Genomic DNA, 26,754 nt, shown 5'->3' with positions numbered 1-26,754 from the left:
CCCACACCCCGACTCTCCTCTGACAACTTAGAACCCTACTTTGATGGCCATTAAAACATCCATCCTTGTCTTCTACCTCACCCTCACACAGGGCGAAAAGATATTCCGCTGGGCCACCTACGTCACGCTTTTTGTGGTCAATGTCGCCGGCCTGGTCCTCACCCTGGTCAATGTCTTCCAGTGTCGTCCCATCAGTGCAGCGGTCGCATATCCCTTGCCCGATGGCGCCAAGTGCATCGATATCTTGACCCTCTATCTTTCCTCCTCACCTGTCAACATTATCACCGACCTCGCCATCCTCTGCTTACCGAATCCAATCCTCACGCGAATGCGCTTGCCACGCAAGCAGAAAATCATTATTGTCATTACCTTCAGTTTCGGTTTCTTTGTCGCCGTCGTCGATGTCATTCGGATCGCGTACATTCAGGATGCTGCGACCTCTCGTCAGATCGCCCTCAAAGAAGTCCACCTTCAGGGCACTCCGGGTGAAGATTTGAGTTGTTAGTCAAATGTGCCCCTTGATGCCTCTCCGTCCATTCCTAAACGTTCAGTCCAGGGTACGCGGCATTCTCCTTTATGTGGTCCGTTATTGAAGTCAACGTCTCTATCATATGCGCCTGCGTTCCCAGCCTCAAGCCGCTCGTCGCCCGACTGATACCTAAGCTCATTCGCGACACTGACGAGAGTTATCAGACCTCTTCACCGGGCACCCGACCGCTGCCGGCGCTGGCACCTATTGCGCTTCGCGAATCTGAACACCGACCTGCTCCACCCAATGATATTGTCAATTCTAAACCCACCCAGTCAGATAGTCGAAGCAGTCAAACCGGCAGCGACACACGCGTCAACCTCACCGAATTCCTGGCCGTTCCACCGCCTCCATTAGCTCCTGATGTGACCGACGTGGAGCAGCGCACAAATACGGTGACTAATTCCTCCTACCCGCCAAGTATCACGTTTTTCGATTTTGTCAATATGAAACAGCCCGCGAACATGCTTAAGCTGAGCAACAAGGAGTCCATTACGCCGATTGCGTTCACGACCATCCTATTCTTTCTTTGGGGTTTCGCTTACGGATTGCTCGATATGCTAAATGAGCAATTCAAGAAAATATTGGACCTGGGAGTATATCGGTCGTACGGGTTACATGCGATTTACTACGGGGGTTATCTGCTGGGGCCCCCACTCATAGGACGTCCAGTGCTAAAACAATGGGGGTTCAAGGCTTCATTCATCACGGGTCTCTGCATCTACGCCTGCGGCTCCCTCATCTTCTGGCCTTCCGCTGTCTTGACTTCCTATTCAGCGTTTGCAGTGTCTAATTTCATTGTTGGATTCGGCTTAGCCGTGCTTGAGACCGCCGGCAACCCGTTCATCGCCCTATGCGGTCCGCTTGAGAATTCCGAAATTCGTCTCAACATTTCGCAAGGTGTCCAGGCTGTTGGCAGTGTTGTCTCGCCGCTGCTCGCGAAAAAGGTCCTCTTCAAGCAGGTGACCGATGTATCCTCGTTGGTGGATGTGCAGTGGACTTATCTTGGAATCGCTCTGTTTGATGTGATTCTCGCCTTGGTTTTCTACTATTTGCCTATCCCGGAAGCCTCAGATAGCGATCTGGAGGAGCTGGCCAAGCGTCGGCGTGCGGACAATCGCGCTCACGTGGTGGGTTTGCCGGTGGTCTGGGTGACATTGGGTCTCGGTGTATGGTCAGTGTTCATGTACGTCGCAGGACAAGAGGTCTTGTCCATGAGCTTTGTGCGTTTCGTCGAGGAAGTCCATCCGAAGTCAGTTCTCATCTGGGTCCTTCTCTTGCTTCGGTTACTAACTGCATACAGCGGTTCCATAAGCCCATTCGATTTTCTGACCATCGGTCATACGGTCTTTGCAGTGGGGCGGTTTCTGGCAGCTTTATTGCAATGGTTTCTCAAGCCGCGCTGGATTCTGCTATGGTCCTATGTTGGCATGATCGTATGCGCAGCGTTGTGCATGCACACAACTGGCCTCAAAGCGGTGGCAATGGCTGAGCTTGTATATCTGTTTGAGAGTGGTGTCTTCAGCATTAGTTTCGCCATTGCACTGCGGGGCACGGGACGTCATACGAAGACAGCCGCCTGTCTGCTGACCATGGCCATCGGAGGGGGCGGTATATTCCCCTTTGCGCAGTACGCCGCACAAATGGTGGGTGGCGTGCCCTACTCGTACTGCGTTCTCGTTGCGCTGTCTGCCGCGGGCGCCATATTCCCAGTATATTTAAACCTGGTGCCGGCGGCCAAGAAACAGGTCGACCCAGTGCCTAACGAACATCTGCGACATCCTCGCCGCCGTAGCCGCGGTGTACCACGTGCCAAGGACAATCCGTCTGTGGGCGGAGTGCTGTCGCGACGGCGCAGCGTGCTTTTGGATCCGCTGCCAACCGTCCAATTAACGGAGTGATTTTTTTTTATGTATTTATCCTTCTTCTTGGGATATGCCGCGTGATACCCATACGTTGTTTAATGTTTGTGCTCCTTTGGATTTAGCATGGCGTCAGGTTGCATTCGCATATGACATGGCTTTTTGATAGCGTCGCGATCTAGGTGGCATTGGCATATACGCTAGGGTCATTGAAGTTGCTCGGCACCTGTATATACTACTGAAGACAAATGCCGACTTGGTATGTTCATACAGAGGCAGGCTTGGGACACATCTAGATCCCTTTGAGTGAGTCGACTTTCCAACCAAGCAGAGAGCTCTTCTTCGCATGCTTGGCATTGGGCTACCCGTTGCCTCTCCACCCATGTCGGAGTATGTTTACTATTTTCAATGGCTACGAGAAACGAGTCAAGACTAAGCGGACACCTGGGGGTGGGTCAGTTGATGTCTGTGCTTATTGCTGCTTAATAGTTCTTGGCTGGCGTAGCAGTGCGGAAGCTAGTAATGCCACGGCATTGAACATAAGGCTCTCCTTCCATTACAATACTGAGCACCGCCTCGGAGTCTCAATCCCTGGGTATCGGATTGTTATGTTATGTTAAATACTCACCACTGTAACTTACAGGTAACCTTTAATTCTTTACTCTGTATTTGAAACAGTGCTATATGGGTGTATTGTAATTCAGACTACTTAACATGTAGCACACGGACAGGACATGAATGATGTACTGACCTATCCACATACATACTTGGGAGCAATCCAGGTCTGGAGGTTATATCGATTAAGAACTAATGGCTATTCTATCTATCTAGTTGCGGCCATATCCAGGAATTAGAGTCCCTAGTATGAGTTATATTCAGGTCTTAATTCCACATGTGGAGATTCTAGATAAATGATTTGAAATTTGGTATACAGAATCTACTCCCGTCCAAGGACTTGGTTCGTAAAGCCAAGAGTAGAAGCTTGTAACGAAAATATTGCCCAGGGGGAATGATACGACTCGTGATGTTTATCTTTGCCGTACGTCATGACTGAGAAAGCTACACTGGCAAGGAATCAACGAGAGCCCGTGGGGTTGACATTCATGGATCATGATTGTGAAAATTGTAGATGTAATATGTACTTTGAGAAGGAAAGCAACCGGCGCCTCTATCCATGCGCTGAAACAAAACGGGAGAAGAAAAGTCGTAATCATAGCACCATCTTGTCCACGGTGCGACACATTTACCACCAGTCACCCTGATCCTTCATGGCAGCGGCAACCTTGGTGAAACCGGCAATGTTGGAACCAGTGACCAGGGAAGGCAGAACGCCCTCAGCAGGGGTGGCGTATTCAATAGCGGTCTCAAGACCGTTCTTGAAGCAGGAGCGCATGATGTCCTTGAGTCGGGCATCAACCTCCTCGGAGGTCCAACTGAGACGGGCAGAGTTCTGAGCCATCTCAAGACCGGAAACGGCGACACCACCGGCGTTGGCGGCCTTACCAGGGGCGTACCAGATGGCAGCCTTGCCGGGGTTCGCCTGACGGTGGGCCTCGAAGGTATCAATAGCCTCCTGGGTGCAGCCCATGTTGGAACCCTCAGCGATGAACTTGGCTCCAGCGTCAATCAGCGCCTGCGCTTCATCGCCGGAGACCTCGTTCTGAGTAGCAGAGGGGAGGGCAACGTCAACCTTGCCGACGTGCTTCCAGGGACGAGCACCAGCGATGTACTTGAACTTGGCAGAGTCGGCGAAGGGACCCTCAGCAACGAGGGAAGAGAGCTGCTTGCGGGCAACCTTGAGGTCGGCAATCAGAGCAATCTCCTCGGGGGTGAAACTGGAGTCGTTGACAACAATGAGGGAACCCTGGCTGTCGCTCAGGGAGACGACGGAACCGCCAAGCTCGATGACCTTGAGGGCGGCGTACTGAGCGACGTTACCGGAACCGGAGATAGCGACGCGCTTGCCGGAGAAGGACTCGGCGCCGTTGGTGGCGTGCTGAATCATATGCTCAACATACTGAGATTCAATGTTAGTGTCAACTCTCTCGATAAACCAGAACAAGAGAAACATACGTAGACGACACCGTAACCGGTGGCCTCAGGGCGGATCAGAGAACCACCCCAGGTGAGACCCTTACCAGTAAGGACACCCTCCCACTGGTTGCGGATCTTGCGGTACTGGCCGAAGAGGAAACCGATCTCACGTCCAGTGACACCGATATCACCGGCAGGCACATCAGTGTCAGCACCGATATGCTTGGCGAGCTCAGTCATGAAAGAAACGCAGAAGCGACGGATCTCATTGTCGGACTTGCCCTTGGGGTCGAAATCAGAACCACCCTTACCACCACCCATGCTCAGGCCAGTCAAGGCATTCTTGAAGATCTGCTCGAAACCCAAGAACTTGAGGATAGAAAGGTTGACGGTGGGGTGGAAGCGGAGACCACCCTTGTAAGGACCGAGGGCGGAGTTGAACTGGACACGGAAACCGCGGTTGACCTGAACCTGACCCTGGTCATCCTCCCAAACGACACGGAACTGGATGACGCGCTCGGGGACGGAGACGACAGCCAGAGCCTTGCGGTATTCGGGGTTCTTCTGGAAGAGAGTGGAGTTCTCGAGGGTCGAGGCAAGCTCTATTGCACAAGGAGCACTGTCAGTCACACAAGGTATACAATGTGGAATGGGAGCCGTCAGATAGAGGAGAGGAAAGCATACCCTTGTAGGCCTGCTCGAACTCGGGCTCAACGGGAAGGTTGGACATGATGGAACGGATGTGAAGAGGTAATTGATATAAGTTTTGATACACAAAGAAGAATGACCCAAAGGATACCCGACAAGACTTTTAAACCAGGTCTGGGAGAGAGATCTGGGAGAGAGATAGGATGGGGATGAAAGAGAGGAAGGGAGAAAGACAGATGAATGAGGGAGAGAGAATGGCTTTATATGTATCTTTGCCGACGAAGTTGCCTCCCTCCTGCTCCCTTCCCGATTCAGTCGCCCTCTCTTTTCCCCCTCCCCCCCTCTCTCTTTTTTCCCCTCCCCGGCCCCGGACTGGGTTTAGTGGTAGTAGGTGTGGTAGCAGTCGATGGTGGGTGCCACTGGGTGGAAGCGGAGGAGGGCTTTCCGAACGGCAAAACACAAAAAGGGTAAGGGAAAAAGGAAACTGGGAACCAAAAAAAAAGGCAATGTGTACAGCCGGAGTCGGACAGCACGAAAGAAGTTCCCGCTGGAGAGGAAACAGTCAGCGGCGGCGGGACTAATCACGGCAAACAATGCCGGATGGGCGTCCGAACTTCGGGGCAGTGTTAGTCGATACTTTATGGTCACAGAATCTATTCCGTTATCTATCGGCGGAAACCCGCCCCTCTCGCCGCTTTCAGTCCTTTCGCTCCTCCCGGGAAATCCTCGTGTGGCGAGGAACTTCTCGGGGCTTCAAGGGACCGTAGTATTCTAAGCGAGCTGGACAAGGAAAATGTGTGGATGGAAAACGTACGTACTCCATATTTGGTGGGCTTTCCCTAGGCTCCTTCTTTTCTGTACGTACGGTTCGTGTAGAGTAACTCTTCAAACTCATGTACGATGCGAGATGCATGCCAAGCATCTCCTGCAGGCGCAGCCATGTCACGTGACCTCGGGGTCGATCTTCAGATTTCAAGTGCACCCCACGTGTCTGAGGTGAAACTCTTATCTGATCGTTTTACGCGCTATCAATGCGATCGATTCCGAGGTGCGCCCCTCTAAGGACTGCAGCTTGCCTCCTCGGAAATCGAAGAAAGGGAAGAAAGCACTGGAGCGATTCCTCCGAAAACAGGATGACTTAATGGCTGTCGGGAGACTCCGGCTGCCCGGTGAGCTGAGCTGAGTAGGGCCGTGGTCGGTGGGCACGGCCGGAGGGAAGGGCATGGCCGCTGGCTGCTGGTGGAGGTGGTGGTGGCACGGGAAGGCGGGCAAGTATGACACACGGTTCACCAGGAGGTCATACCATCTGTGGCCTCGCTCTGTCCGTCTCACCGGTGGTCATCGCTCATTTCGTCTGTAGACCGCTTTGCCGACAGCATACTGGGTACACTATAGTACGGTACATCCGGGTCCCAGAATAATTACTCTTTCAAAAAGACAGAAGCCATCGACATCTCATTGGTGTCAAATCATTTGTGTGCAAACGCTGATATCTAAACCTAGCAGCAAGGCAATCTCAAAAGGTGCGTGCGGCTGACTGGCTAATTCGAGTCACTTCAACCACCATGGATGGCAGGCAGTCAGTACTTCATAACACCGACATGTGATGGGTTACCATTTCAAATCGAGTTACAGTGACTGCAGGCCAATCAACATAGCCCAAAACCCCTGTTTATCCTTATCTCTACAGTATCACAGCCAATGATTTGCTGGTATTTTCATAGATAAGTAGCCGAGTTTGGCCCGAGATGGTGGCGCAGTGGCACTAAGGACCTCCCGCCCGTGCTCGGATTCGAGGAATGATGGGGAGTCTACTCCGTACTCCGTACGGTGCACTTGCAGTCGGAGGGTCTTAAAGATTGGCAGGTGCTGAAGAAACTTTGACACTAAACCTCTTTTAAGCATCCTTCCCCCACCTTCTCTCCAAGCCGACTCGCCCGAGTCTGACAGTCAAAGCGGATTTCACACGCAGTGTCTTAGTTTTAACGCCTCTTAAAATCATAAGCTGCCCGCTAGAGTCCCCCACTAATGCACCCAATCTCCATAGGTGGTCGGGATTCGTTGAGACTGGACAAAGATCCTGGGCCACTGGCCCGAATTAGTCTCCTCCTTGGTCATCCGGGGGAGGCGAAAAGCATTTGTCCCGTCGATTGTTGTTGGGGAAGATGGCGGGCCAGAATGAGATCTGGGGAAAGTGTGCACCAGCGGGAACCGAGTCGTACTCTGCAATCTGATGCAAAACCTCGCCACATATGCATCCTCTAACTTCAAACTCAACACTACACGCGTCGATAGCTCCAATCATTACCTCTTTGTTTTACTCACCATCGTCGTCTAGCCAATGGAATGCATTGGAGTTTTCTTGTCAGTAGGCATGTAAGGGAGGACTAACTAACAGCCACACTAATCATGGGCTGTCCTAACCGCCCTAGCATCAGTGGCAGGACTCTTCTTCGCACTAGCCCATATCTTCAAAGGCAAAGCAGCATCCGATGTCGGCCATCAGTCTCACGTACGATTATACCACCAATCAAATGATCCACGGTGTTGTGGCCTTCCGACCTCGAATTGCCAGTCTATCAAGGATATTGAAGAAGGATCATTCATACTTCACAGACTGTGCGTGCATTTAGCCTATTGTCGTCCTTCAGTGCATATTTCGGTACTTAGGCTGCCATATTTCATAGAGCATGCGAGACCATGTAAATTGAGCTATTAGCGTGCTTCAGTCTACAAGAAAGATGTGCAGCACGGTGCGTGGGCAGCCAGCTTTAGTATCGAGCAAACGTCAAGCAATCGCTGCTCCATCATAAACCGGAACGCAAAGTAGACTGTGAAGGGCGTCATTCAATTCTTGCCGAGCTATTGACGCGCACTAATTGATCCCCGCATGCATAACGTATGATGCGGAAGACCATGAGCTGCTTCTACAAGCAATCTCCTGCAGTAGACTGTTGCGAATCTTGCCCATGGCCCGCGCGGGGCCTCAAGTCTACCTTCTCCAACGCGACTGTGTAGAGAAGAAGATGGGAAAAGAGGTGGGGTTTATAGTCCGGGCCGCTGTGCTCACACGACACAAGGGGCGATGGTCTCGGCCATTACAGGTAAGCAGGCACACTAGTCGATGGGTTGCCGAATTAAGGGATCGTTCGACCAACCCTGGACCGTTCTCAACATCTAACGCGAGACACCGAGCCAGCTCGCTCACGAGCGGGCGACTGATTCATTGTGCAATTGCTGAATCCCACTGCGGTGGTGGCATCACTAACTAGCTCGCAAACATCGGAAGGTCATGAATAAACTCCGTGGCTTCATAGACAAAGGAGAGAGCCCTAGAGTCATCTGGTGTACATCCGAGACGTAACCTACACCCGATAATCTCACAGTTTCATAGGCAAAAATGGACCTTTTTAGGTCTTTGGCAGGCGGTAAGCAAGCCTGCTCGCCCAAGAAGTCTCTAGAAATCTTGTTACAACCGTCATTCAACCACTCAGACGTAATCTGAGTATCAAGATCTATGGAGCTTCTTATCCAGTACTACCTCCTTTAGCTGAATCAACACCTAGGTCTGCGCTTCAGCACGGCAGCGATGTCCTCGCTCTCAATAGCAGCCTTGAATTGATCTCTAGATGACATGTAGATTGGATCATGTGCCCAAGGACTTATGGCCGTAGGAGAAGACTCCATTTACCGACCATCCCATCATGTCCGGGAGTACAACTTTTGAGCAAACTATACAAAAATAGGGACTCATATTCCAGTGGCCGTGAAGACAATAGTACGAGGAGACTCCGGGTGAGCAACGTGAATCTCTTAGATTGTGGCCCACACACCAAAGGGGCTCAGACCATTCGAAGTGCCGCTCTACAAAGCGAAATACTACGTCACTTACATCTCGCCTTGCCTCTAGTCTTACATCTTGGCATACGGTATCCATGATATACAGCCATCACTAATATCATCAGGGGTGGGTTTGCATGAAGACACACAAGCCAGATATTGCTCCCAAATCAAGATTTGGGAGCGACTCGAAATAAAGGCAAGAGAGCCATGACGAGCACCGCTCGAAGGGCCGGTGCATTTGCAATCCTCCTTATGACAACAATATAGTCAGTTGCACGATCCTTGTAGAACATCACTCATGCCCAATTGGTGTCATCGATGATCACCAGACTCATTCCAAAGGAATACCTCTGCGTGTGAAGCAATTCCCTGCACAGGAACATACAGTAAACATCAGATGTTAAGAAGGATAAGTACCCAGCATAAGCTATGCAAAGAAGACTAATAGTCAGTTGATAAGTTAGTATGCGGACAATATCTCCTCTATACGTACTCATATCACAGTACGATACACAAATGCATAGAACTACTAGCAAAGATTTACTATCCGAAGAGTGAAAGGTTTTGAGATTAGCCAACATATCAGGCATCAGAGTTACTCATGTGAGTCAGCGGTACTCTACGCTCATCGGTGGTAACATGGACGTACACTCAGCTTTGTCGCTAGACTAATCAGTTGCAATTGGCATTGCATTGTATCGACTAAAGGAAAAATGATACGTACAGCTCAATGACGATAAAGAATACCATCCATGTATGGTCAGAGTATTACGCTTACATACACTTTTTGTAGCTTGATTACTGTATGTACTGTTACCAACCAGTTTTGACCCGTGCTCTTCGTCTCCCCTACGGAGATTCGGAGGAGGGAACTGGATTAGTTGGAAACATTACCAGGTTTCAAATTCTACTCATATCAGCCAGAGGACACAAACCATACCACAAACATGGTTGGTAGTTTCGCATCAACAATGTTGTACACAATAGGGTTTGTGAACTAAACCCGAGGCCTCCCCCCTCGCATTTCCCACCCCGCTCTTGAGCCGCGCACCATTGACCTGGGCGCGGATCTTACGTCGAAAAATCCAGAAGAAGTTTAAACTGCAATCTAGCTGAGGAAGAAGATCACTAGTCTGTCTAGTGATAATCTCTCTCTCTCTCTCTCTCTCTCTCTCTCTCTCCCCCTGCCGAATCGCTAGCTACCTTATTCCCCAAGCTTGTTCGACCATGTTTGTGCGGCCATGCAGTGATGCACAGCGGATCAACTTTCCAGGTTTTGATTTTGTCCTGCAGGGAACTAATCAAGGACCTTGCAAGAATCAACCCAGATTGGGGGAAAATGGTAACCCACGCTACCGGATGAGTTCTCCCTAAGTTAGTCCTAAGTTACGCGATTGATAACCAGATCCCGATCCACGAGCTCCGACCGGTGGAGAAGGGGCGGTTCGTCATCCAACCCCATCAGCTCCGATCTCTCTCCCATGGTAACATGGCAGAGGGGGGCGATAATTTGGATCGATCGATCAGAATCAAATTGCTCAATCCCAATGGTATCGCCCGCCATTGCCTCACATGTCGAATCTTGATCTAGACAGGTCGAAAACATTCCTACCTAAGTTAATACTCTTAGATTTCTTTTCGCCTTGCACATTGATACAAGTAGTAGTTACCTGTTAGGCAGGCCTAGATTCAGTGGGGCTGCTAGTTACCTCTTCAAAGGGCCACAGGTTCATGTGGTGCGGAACACAGCAGATGTAAATTTCGGAAAGAGAGTGATGATCCCAGGAAACCTTGGAGCACCCGCTAGGCAAGAATACTATGAATAGTCCATGAACATAATGGTTCTAACCGAACTGTGATGTGAGCGCCAGTCGTCTCGGTACATTGTTCCCGTTCAGACTAATGCCGTGTTCCATAGTGCACCGGGCTGTCAGCCTCGCTAAAGGTCGCTCCGCTTGTTTCAGACTTCTTTCGTCCCGGAGGTAGGTGCCCAATCGAGACACTTATTGAAGACGATCCTCACCAGGTTGGCACTGTCACTCAGCCTCTGGGGCTCGTAGCTCGCGATTGCAGTAGGGGGCTCAGGGGGTGTGGTTGAATTTCAAGTTCAGGAGAACACTTGCAAGTACTGGAGAAGCAAGAATAAAGAACTTGAAACAAACAATCATCAAGAATTCCAGAGATATGGTATGGTCCCAATCAGTAAGCCAACGGATGAAAACTAAGGACCAAAGTATTACTATATTTGAAGGCATATTTTGTAGTTCATTTGTCGATGCTGTTCGCTAATTGTTCTCAGTCGCATATCCCGTATTTCCAAGTTTACCCCTTGCAAAAAAGGAGTGCGCTTCGTGGTCAATAATTGTATCTAAAACTATAAGTTAATGTGGGCTCGCGACAACCTAGCACGCTCAAGAACTCATATGGTCGTCATCTCATGGCAAGCTTGTGAAGAAGAAAGGAAATATTAGAGTCGAAATGCGTCCAACTTGGGCTCCCCAAACTCCGTACCATGGCCCATAGCCGTATGATATTGCTCAACTTGTGGACGTTAAACCTGGGAATCAATGCAAAGTAATCGAGCAGCGAGCGAAAAGGAAAGGGAGAATAATCTGAATCAAGAGGCTGCAAGCCTCAGCCACGTGAGCTCTGTGCTCGTGACTTGTTGGAAGACGAGTCGCGAAGGACATCGGGCGCTCGGGGCCCGACCATCCAGTCTTCCATGGCCAGCCATTCACTCCAACTTCGCTCTGCAGCCTCGATCTCTGAGTCTAGCGGCCCCTGCAATGGGCGTAAAAACGGAATGGTTTCTAGCGGAGCAATGTCGTATTCCTTTTTAACAGCGGCCCATCCCCCGCTCTTGGCTGCAAAAAGGTAATTGCGTCTCTCCTGTTCGTGCAGAGGACCGATGCCAGCAGCCCAGTCGTCTCCAAAGAATCCCTGGAGCACCCCTGGAAAATCCATGCCAGTAGCCACTAAGCGACGAATGTACGGGATCAGCGAGACAGAGGGGGGTATTGTCGCTGGTCCAGATGATACTGATGAGGTTTGGTTGGCGCCGGTTGAAGACTGGTTGGTGGACAAGCTCGAGCTTGCAACCGGGTTGGATTCCCATTGGAACGGAAGACGAATGTTCAAGAAAGCGGAAAGCGCTTGTACGGGGACACTATGTTGCGCATCATCCAAGAAATATCGCTGGCAACTTTGATAGCGCGGGTACCATTCAAAGATGTCGCCTGTAGACGCTTCCGAAAGTCCAATCATTGCAGCTGGATTGAGGGATTGATTGTTATTCATTGGAGGGGCGGAAGCACGTTTTGTGGGATCGATAGGATTTCTGCTGCGCAAAGGTTCACTTGAATTAGTCACAAACTACTCAATTTATTCCTGCCTCCAAGTACTGTTCATCCCGGCGTGGATGATGCCTGCTGCTCTGTACCGGAATCTCGGCGTTCGGAACGGAGGCGACGTACTTGTTCGTGCCCTATCTTGTAAGAGGCACGGAGAAGTGGCAGAGGCCATATTGATTTAGAGGAAACCAAGAAATCCAGAGAGGAGGTCGAAGGGTGAAAAAGGTCAAGGATAATCGAGCACTTACTTGCTATCAATGACACTCCGTCCTCTTCGAAGGAGGGATTTCCGTGGCCGCGAAGTTGGAAAGGATAAAGATGAGGAGCGAAACAGATTTCTGATAGTGAATCCTAGGCCTCTACCCGGATGAGAATCGTCCATGGACATCTGCTAAGCGCAATCCATCTATCATCGAGAGAGAAAGAGAAGTCACAAGTCATGACAGGGCTCAAGCCCAAGAGGTATGCTGAAGCGGGGTGAAAGATTGTAGAGTCGGGAGAAGAACTGCTGGCGGTGATATTCGTAGCGAAAGAGTGGCGGGGGGGGAAGTTTGAGGGTACGACGCTCTACTTTAGGTGATGGGAGTCATTGGAAGAATTGGAACGGGGTGCATACGGACATACATAAGGGTTCGGTTTGAGACAAAAATAAAGAAGTTACGAAGAAGGGAACCGGCCCGGAAGGGTAGAAAGGAACTTCAAGAGTCAGATTGCGGAGCTGGACTGGAAGTGTGGACTTGTAGACTAGGTATATTGTCTGGGTATTGGGTGCAACTACTAGCAGAGGAGAGGAACGGGTCTACCCGATTAAAGGCGGTTCGTTTTGTTTCGTATTCGATTCGGAAGGAGAGGGGGTAGTGGTTTGGATTGTTCTATTCTTTTTTTTTTTTTTTTTTTTTTTTCTTCTGTCTTTTTCCTCTCTTGTCCCCCCTCTTTCCAATTTCTGGCGGTTTTCCTCTTTTCGATTTCACTTTACTCCTCCAACTAAAGCAAAAGAAAGATACAACATCAATATTCATGATACTATCCTTTACACAGGCTTCAAAAACAAGAACTTTTTCTTACTTTGGGTTGCCGTATAGCTGGCTTGGTTAAATGCCTCCCGTTACAATGATTTCAATAAGCTCAAAAGGCATTTGCACTCCTTGAAAGCGATCCAACAATAATTTTAAGGGCAACAAGGATTCATAGAAACCTACACTATGTACCATGAGTATTCAGTAGCCCGTAATAGTGCAAGGACAACGTGCCTGATTTGCTAATCTCTCTAGCCACGCTAGCTTGCAATGGTATCGTAACCTCAAGCAGCACTAACCTAAGTCCTGGAAAATTTCGAGACAGAAGGAAAGAGCCGTTCTTACCTGGAGGAAACAATTGGTCCTCATCAACCTATCGATCGTGTCTTGTCTCGGTTTACCAATCGCTTCAAAGACTGCCCAGGGTGGTGGACAATCGAAACCCAAGGAACCTGAGCATTAGTATCAGGTACGGATCGAGTGGTTCAGGGCGGCCCTTGAGTGGATTATGGGCAGCTCCTCCTTTCCTCTAGTCTCTAAACCTCTAACTAGCGGATGGCAAAACAGACGAAGGTCATCGCGTGTTCCTTTGCTGCCAGTGGATCCCGGAACAATGCAGATTTGGACAGGCCCCAGATCCAAGTCATCCGTGCATCTACTCGAGTACCTGTATGCTTATGTCTACTGGTCACAGCCTAGTAAATGAATGGAAATGCGATAACACTATATTGAAGCTTACATCCCAAATTTCGATAGACACTGCAGCCCCCTGCCTAAAATGAGATCGGTAGGAGCCTGCGTTGAATGAGATCATGAAAACTCATATTGATTTTAGTAAGAACTGCCAACTTTTCAAGATCCGTTTCTTCAAGTTACCTCATGGCAGACATCAAGTACTGTTCTGTACTAATGTGTTCGTCAACAAGAAAGCCTGCGAAATGTCCTTGGTCCAACTGATTCGACTCTGGAAGTGTACAGTACTGTAATCCTAGACTTACTCTGAATGTGGTACACGAAGAAAACTATTAGCGGGAATGAGTCCACAGCAAAGCAAAAGACATCACGGTGAGTCCAATCCTCGAGAGCTGTAACTTCTAGCAAGCATGAGGAATTTCAGGGCGCGCAAGCCTCAAACCATCAACCCCAGGGTATCTATCTCTCCCGCCCGCAACAGCTAAGTTGGACGAAACTGTACGTTATGGTCCGTACTGAAACACCACCTTTGCAGATACTGTACGTACAATACACCCCATGAAAACTTAAAAAAGTACCCAGCTTTCTGGTCGTCGAAGGTCAATGTGATTTGATCAAGGAGGGTCAATAATCTAAATTTTTATGACAGCTTGTTCTTCGCTCCTCCTGTCAAATTTGTCAATCGCGTGTCTCCCATGCCTTGGACCTATAATCAGGAAACGCGGTGTTTCATTTGATTTCCAATAATCAATCGCCCCTACAACGAAAGGATGCGGCCCAAGTGGCGCATCTATTAACGTTGGGTAGTTATTCCCCGTTACCTAGTTAGTTGTAAGCAGTGACAGACCTATAGTACGACGGTCTCAGTTCGGGCTCCTCAAACACGGAACTGGTCAAGTTAGACCATCGATTTCTCCTTTGTAAGGGCCTCTTCTCGAAATACTAGTGGTCTTCAAGGGAGGGAGGGAAAAGTGACTGCAGGTAGTCCGAAAGGGCAAAAAGAAAATCAAGTCTCTTTCCAGTCGTGCCCAGACTTGGGCGGAGTGACTTCATGTTCCCGTCCTCTGTTCACTATGCAAAATGGCCAAGCACAGCAATCTTAAGCATTCTTATTTTCAGGGTCTAGCCTAGTGTCCAATTCAGAGGCACTGGACTTGTTCCGATTAATGCACTGGGATGCATCCTGTTTTCCAGGAACAGGGCCTCCATCTGCAGGGATAAATTGATCAGCCGCGAGTAGTTATTAGGTTTCAAATGTCCGGGGTAGAATAACTAAGTCATCACTCATACATTAAGCAAACGCCTTGATTTAAGCATTAACCTACAAGGATAGATTGTGAAAAGGAAGAAACACAGTCCTTCCTTGAACAATCACCTGTGTTGTTGCTATGATATGCAGCAATAAAGCAGAGTGACGAACAGCGAGAGCGGGACTTCAGCGTCGTATCCGCCAGATCCCACTCCGGGAGATCATTCCCCCCCGAACAAACGGGAAAGATAACATCGTAAAACATGGTAATGTGAGGGAGCTAAGCTTACCCCACCCTTCAGTTGCCGTTCAGATTTCCTTTCCGTTTGCGCAAGCGTAAGAGCATCGTATTCAGGCTCTGTAATTGAACATATGGCCCAAGAGCGGCCGTGCATTTTTCTCTCAACTACTAGGTATTGATTGTCATGTACGGATCCAATATGTGTACCACATTACCTGTGGTACATCCAATTTTTTGCCACGCTGTCTCGCGGAGATCTGAAGCTTGGGAAGCTGGTGCGTCGGCGAAATACTTATTACGCCATCAGAGAAGCACTCTTCATGATTGCTAGGCGGGTGACTATCATGCTCCCGGATAACTTCTCCTATCTAGCCCCTTCCCTCAGGTAGAGATATTCAGGTCCAGTGAATTGGCTGAAAATCATATTCTCAGAAACAATTCGCAATTCCATGGAACTTCATTTGTCTGTCGTTATTCTTTGAAACGGCAAGGTCGCCCTCAACCATTACTTATCTGCTGCGAGGAGCAAGGCGAGCGTGCATGTCGAGCACATGAAAATTGAACGGTGAAAAAGGAAGACTGCTCAGCCATCCAGATCCTGCGAGCGCTCGGATAGTGAGGACGCCCCGATGATGTTCGATCATTTTCTTATGGACTTGACATATACCTTGCACATCACAGCCCTGTTATGAGTGAAAAGAGCAGCACAGTCGGCCGCAGCCCAGTGGCTCAGTCATCATGGATTGTGTTTCCTCATCACTACCAAAATTTAGACGGTTTTTACTCATGTTTGCTCTGTCGCTTGATACACCTCGTACTCAAGACACAGATAAGACGTATTCCCTTGAATCACACCGTCACGATCATTTGTGCTACAATATTCTCTACACATCACGCGCGCTTGAATAGGCTCATGCAAGATCGCCGTTTGCCGCATGCCACGACACCAACAACGATTGAAGATGATTATTTTGGCAGTTATGAAGTCAGCCTAAGTCTGTCTGGTATGAGACTCGGTATTACATCAGTACTGCAGACACGCATTTCTAGTGAGGCTTACCTGCTGTTTAAAGCATCTGGGCCCTCATATTATGCAAGGCACTCTGTCCCCTTGAATAAATACGAGCTTAACGATTCCAGGAAAGCATGAGCGTAAGGTATGCGCCAGCACGTTTTGTCCTACGTACAAGTAGGACAGCCGCCCTTCTCGATAATATCCAGCAATATGATGGAGGAGATGACGGTCACAAAAGGCAATGAATATCATCGCATGCTTATCTATTGGTGCAATGCCATCAGAGTTACAAACCAAGATGTGCGTACATATCTAAATTGGTTTGATGTAGACGGATACAACGATAGTATCTAGTTTGAACTACACTGGGGCAGAGTGAGTGAATATTCATTTATTGTCAAACATCCTCCGTCTTCTAAGAAGATGCCGCTTCTTTACTGTCAAGGATGTTCTCGTGTACTACTCCGTGTATCGTTCCAAACCAGGGGCAAGCCCCCTTCGACCGACATCCATGGTTGACCTAACACAGCCTCAGTTCAACGGAGTGAACAGTGAGTGAAAACCGGACTCGCCGAAACGTCGCAAGATCAGCACTGCAGCCACATAATGCTTTGCCACCGTGGCGCACTATCTACTTTCAGCTAATATTGCCACTAGTAGGTACTAGCCACAGATGAATGCATGCATTGGAGAGTTTTATGAGCAGCATGAGAACCAGTGCGTTCAAGGCGCATACTTATCAAGGGTACTTGTAGCTTCTCCTTCTTATCAAATGACGCTGCCCAGGCAATAGGTTGCCTCAATACTATGAAGAAGCCCACTGATTGTCGGACACCCTGGGTTTGAAGGCATCATGATTTACATGAAGGTGAGATGGTTACTGGAACATAGAGACTAGTATTGATCTTAGAGCTAGCATCTTGGTTTCTCACTATGTATGCTGTCCAGATCACGATATATGTGACCCTTTTATCAGGAATATAGGTTTCAAGTACAGTACTTAGTATGAACGGCTACAGCCTTGGGTCTTTTGTTTACTTTGAGCAGGTACCATTTTTCTCAAAGACTTCGAATTGATTCAGTCCACCAACTTACCGCCCTTGTGAACAAGTAAGTACTGTATGTGTTAGCTACAGCATTTAGTCCTAGTAGTACGGTGAGATAAAAGATAACATTAGTATCTTGTGAGTGCTGTTATCCCACAGGGTATCCTCATATCGCCCATTTCTGTAACTCACTAACGGCGCGATTATCACAATTATATACTCCATACTCCGTACTTATAACCCATCTGCACAATGAGCTGAAGTCTGAGTGTGAGATACAAGTATTGCATTGCGGCCAATCTCCGAATTGTGGGAAGCAGTGTCAGTATGTTGGCTCGAAAGCCAAGGTTCACACACTCTCTTACATGGCCGGCATCGTGCAGTGACCACCTATCATCACGTGTGACGTTACATAATCTCACGTGATAAGCACCTTACGTCCAAACAATGATTGCAGGTCTTCCGGAATCAACAATTTGGAGAATGGATCATGACAGAATGTCGAGCGTTAAGGTCGAGGTAAACAACTACATCGTATGAACGGAAGCCTGCAATCTGGATTCTGTGCTATGCGCTCCCTAATCCACGAGAACTACGCGAATCAATCTGGAACATGACTTCATCCGAGCAATGGGGAATTTTCCTCCATCGATGTTTGCTGCATCGAATCGATGCGGCAGAGTTCAGAAGCCTATCACGACTGCTGTTGCAGCGCTACCCCATTAATGAAGCTTTGTTGCTTGATGTACTACTCGAAACGCGACTTGCCACAGGAATCAAATGGGACCCGCTTCTCCCGTTGTACATAGACTGTCTTTGCAAGATGGGTCTGGTCCAGACGTCGACCGTACTGAACGCCCTTCTGAAGTACTCTTCGATCCACGACATTTCTCGATCTCCGTCCGCCGAACCCTCTCTGAGAAGAAGGAGATCGAAATGTTACACCCTTATGACGGACATCAGGGTCGTTCAAGATGCTATGCTGTCCATCTCCACTGGCGCTGTTCCCGAATCATTCTCTGAAGCGATATCTGTTTTTACTGCTATCATAGATTGGATTCAAGCAGTTGTGGCCTGGAACAGCAATCATACCGATCACAGTGATCAAACCCCGGGCTTGATCAATTCTCCCGACACGGTTTCGCTCTTTGAGTCCTTGGGAATATTGCTCGCTGCCCTATCAGAAACTCCAAAAGGATTAGAGGTTCTTTCGGCAGACTCTCAAGAAGGTATGCTCAAGAGTCTATGCTATTAGCGTCTCCGAGCTAACAGAACGGTATAGCCTTGAAGATCAAACTGGGACAGGCTCTGTCGGCATATCTTCCCATCTGTGTGGAAGTATCGCTTCCGTTGCGTACCCGACTTGACAGCTTGCAAAAGGGATTCAATCTTTATGGCGAGCTGCCTACCAAGCCATTGGATGTTTCGATGATGGAGAGTGTCAACGTCAATGCGCTGCAATTCGAGGCCTCAGTTATGGACGGTCCCATAATCAATTCGAGAGCTGGTCTCTTCGTCTATCTAAATGCAATAGTATGTATGATCAAACGTAAATGGTATTCTGATGCTAATTGGGTCCCAGCTCGTAGGACGTCCTTTGGTTGACGACAGCATGCTTCTAAATTACTTATCTAACAGATATGGGGTGAGTTTGATTTTCTGCGGCCGTGTGGCTATAACTTACTTAGCTGATTGCATAGGGACATTATGAAGTTCTTATTGAGGAAACAATCACTGCCGCCTTCGACGTTCTCTCAAATGCAAGTTATCGTAGCGAGTCAAACCGAGCAATGTTCTTATTCCGTTCCTTCCTCGTCAACAAGCTACCTGCTTTCTTCGCAGCCATGCTCGCAGCATCCATGGTCACCCTACCCATGGAGTTGTGTATCAGTCATGCGCTGGGTCGGCTAGATCCAAATACGTTTCCATCCTTTTCGCAGATCTTTACCATGCAAAGCAATACTGCACTTTCTGACGTGAGGCAAGAATTCCTTTTTGCGTGTGCCTCGCACAAATTGATCCCTGAATCCAGCATCGAGCGACTTCTGGGAGAGAATCCTATGCAGACGCTGCCTGTAGGGGGACCATATAACAAGGATGATCTTGTTAATCAGATCAACGCGAACCCTGAACGAGCCGAGCATTTGATCGGGGAAATCGAGTCCATGGAGGGCAATGCTGGTGCAATAGTTGGCGCAATCACTGAGGTAAGGAATCGCTTGTTACCGGAAAGCGGCAGAATCTTGGCTCATGATTCTAGGTCATGCATAACCTTTGCAACCAGAAGGAAACAATGACATTGAAAAATATCTGCAATTCACTCTCTCGCCGACCCCAAGCCATGGATGTAATCCTGTTGTTTCGAACCACAAAACAGGTGCTACAACCTCTGTGTTTATTGCTGGACAGCTGGCATTGGGATGAGGATCAAGGAGAAAGTCAACCAGTTTATGACGAGTTCGGTAGCATTTTACTCCTGGTGCTTGCATTTGCCTTTCGATATGACTTGCGAGCACAGGACCTTGGTCTTGGTGGCAGCAACTCTTTTGTTTTGCGAATTCTCGAAGGCGGTTCCTGCAGTCAGAAATTGGATGCTCTGAGCGACAAGCAGAACAAGAATTTAGGGGGCTGGATCACGGCTCTGTTTATTGCTGAAGGCATCAGTGAGGAGACAATGTCGGCATGCAGCCCGCAAGAATTCTATTTCCTTGTCGCTACTTTATTCAGCCAAAGCCTCGGCGCATGCGAAGCTGGGAAATTGGAGTTCGACACACTCAAAGGTGGCTTTGAATGTAATGCTTTTTCCTCCTCTGAGAAATCCTCTACCCTGGGCTAACAGCGACTAGACCTACTCGAACCATTCCTTCTCCCATCGCTTGTCCTGGCTTTAACGTGGCTTGGTAACCACATATGGGAAACGGAAAGCGACCCATCAATCCCCTTAAAGGCTCTACATGCATTGGTCAACCCCGCTTCAATATCCGGCGAATCCAAAGAAATACATCGTACCGTTTTGAACATGACCGCGCGCGGCCTAGAGGAACAATTGAAGGATGTCCGGGCCCGGCACCCGTCTCGTACTGATATTAAGCCAATTCTTGATGCACTCGAGCCATGCTTAATCTTCCAACGAAGTGGCAGCTGCCATCGGAGTGAGCTGGACTCCTGGACAAACCATTCCCCTGGGGGCCTGTTAGGCAGCATTCGAAGCAGCTTTCAGTCCCTTGTACTGTGGAGCACCAGTCCTGATGTCAGCGTGGCACCACACTCCTACACGCACCGACAACTGGTGACTGGCATACTGCTACTTGGATCCATACGCGTCTTAGGTGCTCTGGTTGAAGAGCTCAAACTGCAGACTGAAGCTGGGAGCGGTGCTATAGCCCTGGATATTGCAGCGACGCTGATCTGCGCACCGATGGCCGAGTGCTTTGCAATTGACCAGAACAATCACTCTCACCAACCCCTGGATCCTAGCAAAGAAACCTTTCCACGATGCCCAATTCTCACCCTTAGGAGCGCTCTTATTCTACTTCATGAGAACATTCCGAAGGTTTCCGAGAAGGATCCGTTGCGCGCTGAAGTCATAGTCCGGCTATACCGGCGAGTGAATGCACTCATGACGCCACCGTCCCAAGTCCCGAATCTGGATATGAATAATATCATCCAGCACATGCAGCTTGGAGTTGGAGGCCCTGGACAGATGAATCTTGAAGCGCCGGGGGAGTCAGGGCATGGTGTCAGTGATGATGACGCGGCAAATCTGAACCGTATGTTAGACAATGCGGCCGCTGCAGCTGCGGTGGGGATGGATGGAGGTCAAAGTATGGGCACTATGGGGCTCGAGTCGTCGAGCGGTCTAGACACGAGTATTGACGATGTGTTACACGCCGCTGATATGGCGGTTGGAAACCCGGAATTTCTGGACTTGGATATGGAAGGTCTATTCTGATCCAGCATGATCGGGGCTGTGTATACTAACGGTGTCTGTGGTGGTGGATAAATAGATTCTAGCATTGCATTGGTTCTTTGCAGGTTAGATTATTGACCATGCATACATTGTTTGAATGGCTAATCTACTTGTCAGCCCTTGTGTCGGTTACATGCAGATTCCATGTACCAAGATGGTGCGATGAGGACGATGACTCATTCTACTAGTTCACTCGTCTATGAGTCGAAATCATCCGCTGACCACCCAGAAGGCGGGCCCGCATTCAACCTTCAACTGGCAAATTTGATTCATCTTATATTGAACGTGCCATACATATACACTTGGGTCTCAAGCGCATCAATGAAGCAATCATCGGTCGACTGCAAGGTTAATCTCGCCATCTTCCCTGTAGATAAACTTCTCTATTTGCCATATAGTAGAATGGCCGCGCATTCACTACATGGCCCGTGACTCTGTCAGCAACAGCAATTTCAAGTGCCAGCGCATCTGCCATTTACCCCTTGGCATAGTCATGCTGAGATGTGCTTGTAAGTTGAACTAGAATTGAAAATGAAACCTTTTAGCCGCCGGACCATGCACACAACGCAGGCAAAGTGGGTTCCACCATGCCATTCATTTTCTCGGGGAGCAACACTCACGTCACATTTGCTGCACATGAAGACCATCATTGAAACCCCGTGCTCAGTTTCTCCACAGCTGTTGGGATTCCCGAGCCTGGAAACACGGTATCCACGAGCGCCCAGGGGAGAAATTCGGGGAGAGGGAGCGCGACGGCGGTTGACACGAGAGTGAGCGTCAGGACAGAGATGATAAGAGAGGTGAGGGAGACGTCCATCTTCTCGTCAAATGTATTAGTTTATCGACGTGTGCAGTGTGCAAAAGGAAAGAAGAGCCAGGTGGGTCAAGTCGCGTGGTTCGAGAGCAAGAGTAGATGGATGACCGGGAAAGAAACCAGGTCTGTGAAGAATCCAGGTCTTCTTATGCCTACTTATGCTCAACATAGTGACGGGTGGAAAGGGATGAAGGTGTTAAGGGTGGTGGGTGTAGGATATTCGAAACAAGGGTTTGGTATTGAGGGGCAGACTGGGAGGTATGTATTGGGTTCCTCCCTGGTTTCACGACTTGACGCGTGCAGGATTGTGCTCGACACGCAAGTGCCTGCGAATTTGAGGTCGTGCATGCTGCTCTGGCGATGGACGAGCAGTTTGAGAGGTTAAGGTCTATGATCTTCGGATTATCGATACTAGTGCATCACATGGATACTGTGAGAATCAGATGCGTGTGCCCGGGGGTGGGAGGGGGGCAGGTCTCACGTTATTGATACTTCTGATTCCATGTTCCTTGAAAGACGCGATGTGTAGGAATGAGTAGGTAGTTACGGAATACATTGTCAGATCTTACGGCGTCTGTTTAACAAGGAAAGAAAAAGGGTGTGCGAACATTGATCAGCACGACTACGCTTGAAGTCGCTATGCCGCTTTGCATCGTACTCCTGGGCTGTATATGTCCCTTTGACTCGTGTAGCGCGTCCTTCCAAGTTTCTGCACGCTGCAGGACAGCAAACCACTGACGAATTGATGCCTAAGAATGGTTCTGTAGAAGACTAGAAATGTCATTCGCGTATCTAGACTCCGATCGCCCCAAAACATGCCAAAGCCCCACCCACTCCCCACTCCGATGTGACAATGTACTCCGTCCTTTGCATTCATGTCACACCGCACGTGAGGGGGAGAGCCGCCATCATGCGCTTCCCCAGTGGGCAATTCAACCACGAGTGAGTCTGCACGAGATGCCTTGTACTTTTTGTTTGCCATCGCCTCCGGATGCAGGAGCTGCATTAGTCGTTCTTTTAGCGTCCGAGAGTCGGAAGGGGTTGTTCTGCATTGGGCAGCGTCCTCCGACCCCCTAAGTGAAAGAGACTCCAGGTTGTGAGACTTGTGACAAGGTGATGACCGACTGACTCGGCACTCATCATATATTGCGGGCGGGCATCTTCAGGCTTCGAAATGGAAGCTGCTGGGGTCGAATCATCCTGCTGCGCCGTCCGGATCAATCCCGATTTCCGCGATGCAATGTTAGCGTCGAGTCTGTGTTCATTGTACAACGATGAAACCCCACCATACTAAGATGCCTGATTCAAGTTGTGCCTTGATGGATGGCAAGTTCAGTTTGCGCCATATATCGCGACATCACCGTAAGACCAGCTGAAGCCAACAGGTCTTCCGTCCGTTGGTGCAGCCGGCTGAGCCCTGTCCGCACTCCACACTGCCTATAAGAAAACTTGACAGCTGCCAATTAAATATCTTAGCACAGACATCAAACGTACGCAGATCCTTCGGCTGAATATCCCATCAAGGCAGGCCCCGGGGGGCCGGGGGGGGGACGATAATCCCATTGCACCTGCAAGTCCCAGCCTTGATTCCCGTCTCATTGTTTTTCTTTTCTTTTCTTTTCTTTTCTTTTCTTTTCTTTTCTTTTCTTTTCTTTTCTTTTCTTTTCTTTTCTTTTCTTTTGGGATGCCGACTTTATTCTTCACGTCGCGCGTTTGCTTGTGCAGAATTGAGCGATCAGCAAGAGTGGAGATGCACGCGAGGCATTGGTCTGTGTATATCACTAGTAGTAATGGCGTTCCTCGGCTACTACTCGGCACTAGCTGATCGGGGCTCCACCTATCCACAATCTGCTGCTAGCTGTGGTCACCGAGCCGAGCGTTAGGTAGGTAGGTAGGTATGTAGGTGTGGATCGACCTACTGCTGCTGAGCACTGTAGTCTCTGATGGTCCCCGTTCCATCAGGTAGCTTGGGACACCTGTTCATTCGCAGATTCTCAAAGACAAACACAAACAATATGATTAGCATGCGGGCACAGAATTCGACCATCATTCTGCCTACTACGCTCTGTGTAGATGCGCGAAGCTGGGACGAAACTGCGAAACTGGATGCAGATCCAGACTTCATGAGTCGTATGGACCCAGTGGTCGGGAGCGGCTCCACGATATGGATGGGGTAGATAGATGAGATCATTGAACCTGGGTCTCAATGATCTGGCTGTGGTTATTGTGAGAGATGCTCCGCAGGAGGCGATCGAACCAATGCGTCGAGCACAAAAGAATCCATGTCGGAATGGATCCTGTTTGATCAAGCCTACTTCGTTGTGGGCGGCCTTGGTGTTCACGGTGTAATACACAGTACCCATCAAAACATCGCCATTTTCTTCGAAATGAGACTAATCGACCAGAAAAAAATAGAAAATAAGTGACAGTGTTCATGTGCCACTTGAAGGAGAAGATGTGAGTCCTCTGCATCGGAATGAAGGACTGCACGTGATGATTGCTGAGAGTTCAGGCAGCAAAGATGAATCTCAATCTCAACCCCTGAATCCGACAAACTCCCTCCCCCCCCCTCTAAAGATCCCTTCTCTTGCTCTCACCTGATCAATCCCCTTTAATGGTTGTTGCGACATGTACGGAGAATGTAGGTGGGGATAAATGCAGCAGCACCAAGACAGGCACCCCTGTTAACTTGTGTTTGATTGATACGATGCAGTCAAACCACGCATGGCCTGTCTGGTCTAGACACCACCTGTTCCCTTGTCTTCCCATCCCATAACTATCAGTGACTACTCCGTACTCCACACAGTCTTTTAGTATCACAGCCCAGGGGAGATCAAAGAAAAGCACTAAAGGCACGTCGCGCCGTCCCGTGTTGCTACGACTACGGGCTTCTGCAATAGGGAGAACTTGGGTGTCTCGGTAATTTGCGCTGACAATATAGTATCCCGTCTCTTAGTCTTAGCACAGCAGTGATTAAGGATGAACGGATGCTAATCGGACCGGCTCCATGATCACACCTCTCCCCACCCCTCCCTGACTCTGTTTCAGGGCCGACGAAGATGGAAAGTTAATGTCCGAAATCTCGAACACCCACAAGAGATTGCGTCGCTTCGGATCATCTTCACAAGCAAGTTGCAGCTAAAGAAATATCTAACTGTGCACCACAATGCAAGTCTCCGATCGCGGCTCAGAGGCGGATAACCGGTGGTCAGTCAGAAGCCTAGACTACACTGGCCCTCGCCGTTAGCTTATGAACCAGCCCCTTTCCCGGCCTCTGATCTTTAGTCCCGCATGCAAACACGAGCACGTGTTGTCCCTGGGCTCAATGAAAGTACTGCGGAGTAGTTAAGTTACAAATTTGACCGGCTTGCTTGCTCGTTTAAATGGGTAGCAGCTCTTTGTCTGTTTGTCTTGGATGGATTGTGATCTACTGGCACTAGACTCTTTGGTGCTTTCTTGTTGAAGTATAGATCATCCTTTGGCGGCTTCTTAGACTGAACTTGGCACTACTGGGTACTGTGTATCGGTAGTTAGTGTATCTGATATCGTAAGCACTTGGGTCTGGGTTCGACGTAACTAAAAGGGGCATTTCCGTTAACTATGGCTCTCTACTCTCTCTCTCTCACCCGCCCCCCCCCCCCAATACTCTTTCTCTCCCTCTCTATCTTCTCGAATTCACTCAGTTGCGCGAGATAAACTGACGCTTGGACGCACATTATCAGAATGCAGCTAGTTTCGTTTCCCAGCCGCGTCAAACCCCTTCCAATTTGGGCCTGATCTTTGTGACCTGTCTTCATCTTAAGTTCTGGCATGGTTATGCGATACCTAAATTATATCTTTGAAGCCGTGGTAAGGTTTGTTGTGCCGTCGAACTCGCGACTCGCGATCCTTACCAGGCTGAACCTTATCAGCACGGGGTCGGCTCTGTTTCCCTTGCAAGAAGAGAGCGGAAGATCATTCATTTGCCCTACATGGTAGTACTTAGTACATACGTAGGAGCCTCTCCCGTCCCGATCCTACTTAGTTAGTACCGACCGTCTCCAGTCGACGCAAGGTCCGACTTGATCGACTTCTCCGCAATTCTCTTCTTTTAGTGGATTGTGGTGATCAAACCCGGGAACCAAACTCATGGGTGGACACATGCAACCCCAGAACAAGAATAACTAGTTAGAGTCGATCAAAAGGACAACTATGAACGAATTCCACATGGACGGCGTCAGGTGTCAGCAACGATTGCCGGGCCGACCATGGAGGCGGTGTTTCGCATGGCATTAGAGTTCTACAAAAAATCTACCAGCACAAGGCCGATCGGCGTTGATGTGATGCATACTAATTGAGTAATACTACTAAGTCTTTTGGTGAATTAGAAACATCTAAATTTTAGGAACCCCACGGAGACCAATTCTGATTCGAGTGATAGCCCTGAATCCGCATGTGGTTAAGA

General features: G+C 49.1%; 5 protein-coding genes across 5 annotated transcripts; 3 read left to right on the top strand and 2 right to left on the bottom strand.

The window, feature by feature from the left end:
- Positions 1–27: 27 nt before the first annotated feature.
- Positions 28–2,647, top strand: BP01DRAFT_326882 (putative MFS monosaccharide transporter). Its single transcript, XM_025572895.1, has 3 exons — positions 28–500; positions 557–1,781; positions 1,833–2,647. The coding sequence occupies exons 1-3, from the start codon at positions 44–46 to the stop codon at positions 2,428–2,430; spliced, it is 2,280 nt and encodes a 759-aa protein (XP_025427839.1). The 5' UTR covers positions 28–43; the 3' UTR covers positions 2,431–2,647.
- A 625-nt stretch (positions 2,648–3,272) lies between these two features.
- BP01DRAFT_360058 (glutamate dehydrogenase) lies at positions 3,273–5,238 on the bottom strand. Its single transcript, XM_025575828.1, has 3 exons — positions 5,110–5,238; positions 4,465–5,027; positions 3,273–4,408 (listed from the first exon to the last, which is right to left on the bottom strand). Exons 1-3 carry the CDS (start codon positions 5,153–5,155, stop codon positions 3,635–3,637), a joined length of 1,383 nt encoding a protein of 460 aa, XP_025427838.1. The 5' UTR covers positions 5,156–5,238; the 3' UTR covers positions 3,273–3,634.
- Positions 5,239–11,143: 5,905 nt separating this feature from the next.
- Positions 11,144–12,583, bottom strand: BP01DRAFT_360056 (uncharacterized protein). Its single transcript, XM_025575827.1, has 2 exons — positions 12,515–12,583; positions 11,144–12,253 (listed from the first exon to the last, which is right to left on the bottom strand). Exon 2 carries the CDS (start codon positions 12,178–12,180, stop codon positions 11,551–11,553), a length of 630 nt encoding a protein of 209 aa, XP_025427837.1. The 5' UTR covers positions 12,181–12,253; positions 12,515–12,583; the 3' UTR covers positions 11,144–11,550.
- Positions 12,584–16,004: 3,421 nt separating this feature from the next.
- BP01DRAFT_160450 (uncharacterized protein) lies at positions 16,005–16,839 on the top strand. The gene is made up of 2 exons (XM_025570691.1): positions 16,005–16,469; positions 16,539–16,839. Exons 1-2 carry the CDS (start codon positions 16,154–16,156, stop codon positions 16,613–16,615), a joined length of 393 nt encoding a protein of 130 aa, XP_025427836.1. The 5' UTR covers positions 16,005–16,153; the 3' UTR covers positions 16,616–16,839.
- A 1,300-nt stretch (positions 16,840–18,139) lies between these two features.
- nut1 (putative RNA polymerase II mediator complex subunit Nut1) lies at positions 18,140–21,478 on the top strand (the record flags this gene model as incomplete). The annotated part of the gene is made up of 6 exons (XM_025572171.1): positions 18,140–18,755; positions 18,809–19,059; positions 19,109–19,171; positions 19,227–19,733; positions 19,787–20,318; positions 20,373–21,478. The coding sequence occupies 6 exons, from the start codon at positions 18,140–18,142 to the stop codon at positions 21,476–21,478; spliced, it is 3,075 nt and encodes a 1,024-aa protein (XP_025427835.1).
- Positions 21,479–26,754: the final 5,276 nt, after the last annotated feature.

This window comes from Aspergillus saccharolyticus (genome assembly GCF_003184585.1).
Source record: "Aspergillus saccharolyticus JOP 1030-1 unplaced genomic scaffold BP01scaffold_42, whole genome shotgun sequence".
NCBI lineage: Eukaryota > Fungi > Ascomycota > Eurotiomycetes > Eurotiales > Aspergillaceae > Aspergillus > Aspergillus saccharolyticus.
This window is presented reverse-complemented; position numbering and strand designations above follow the sequence as displayed.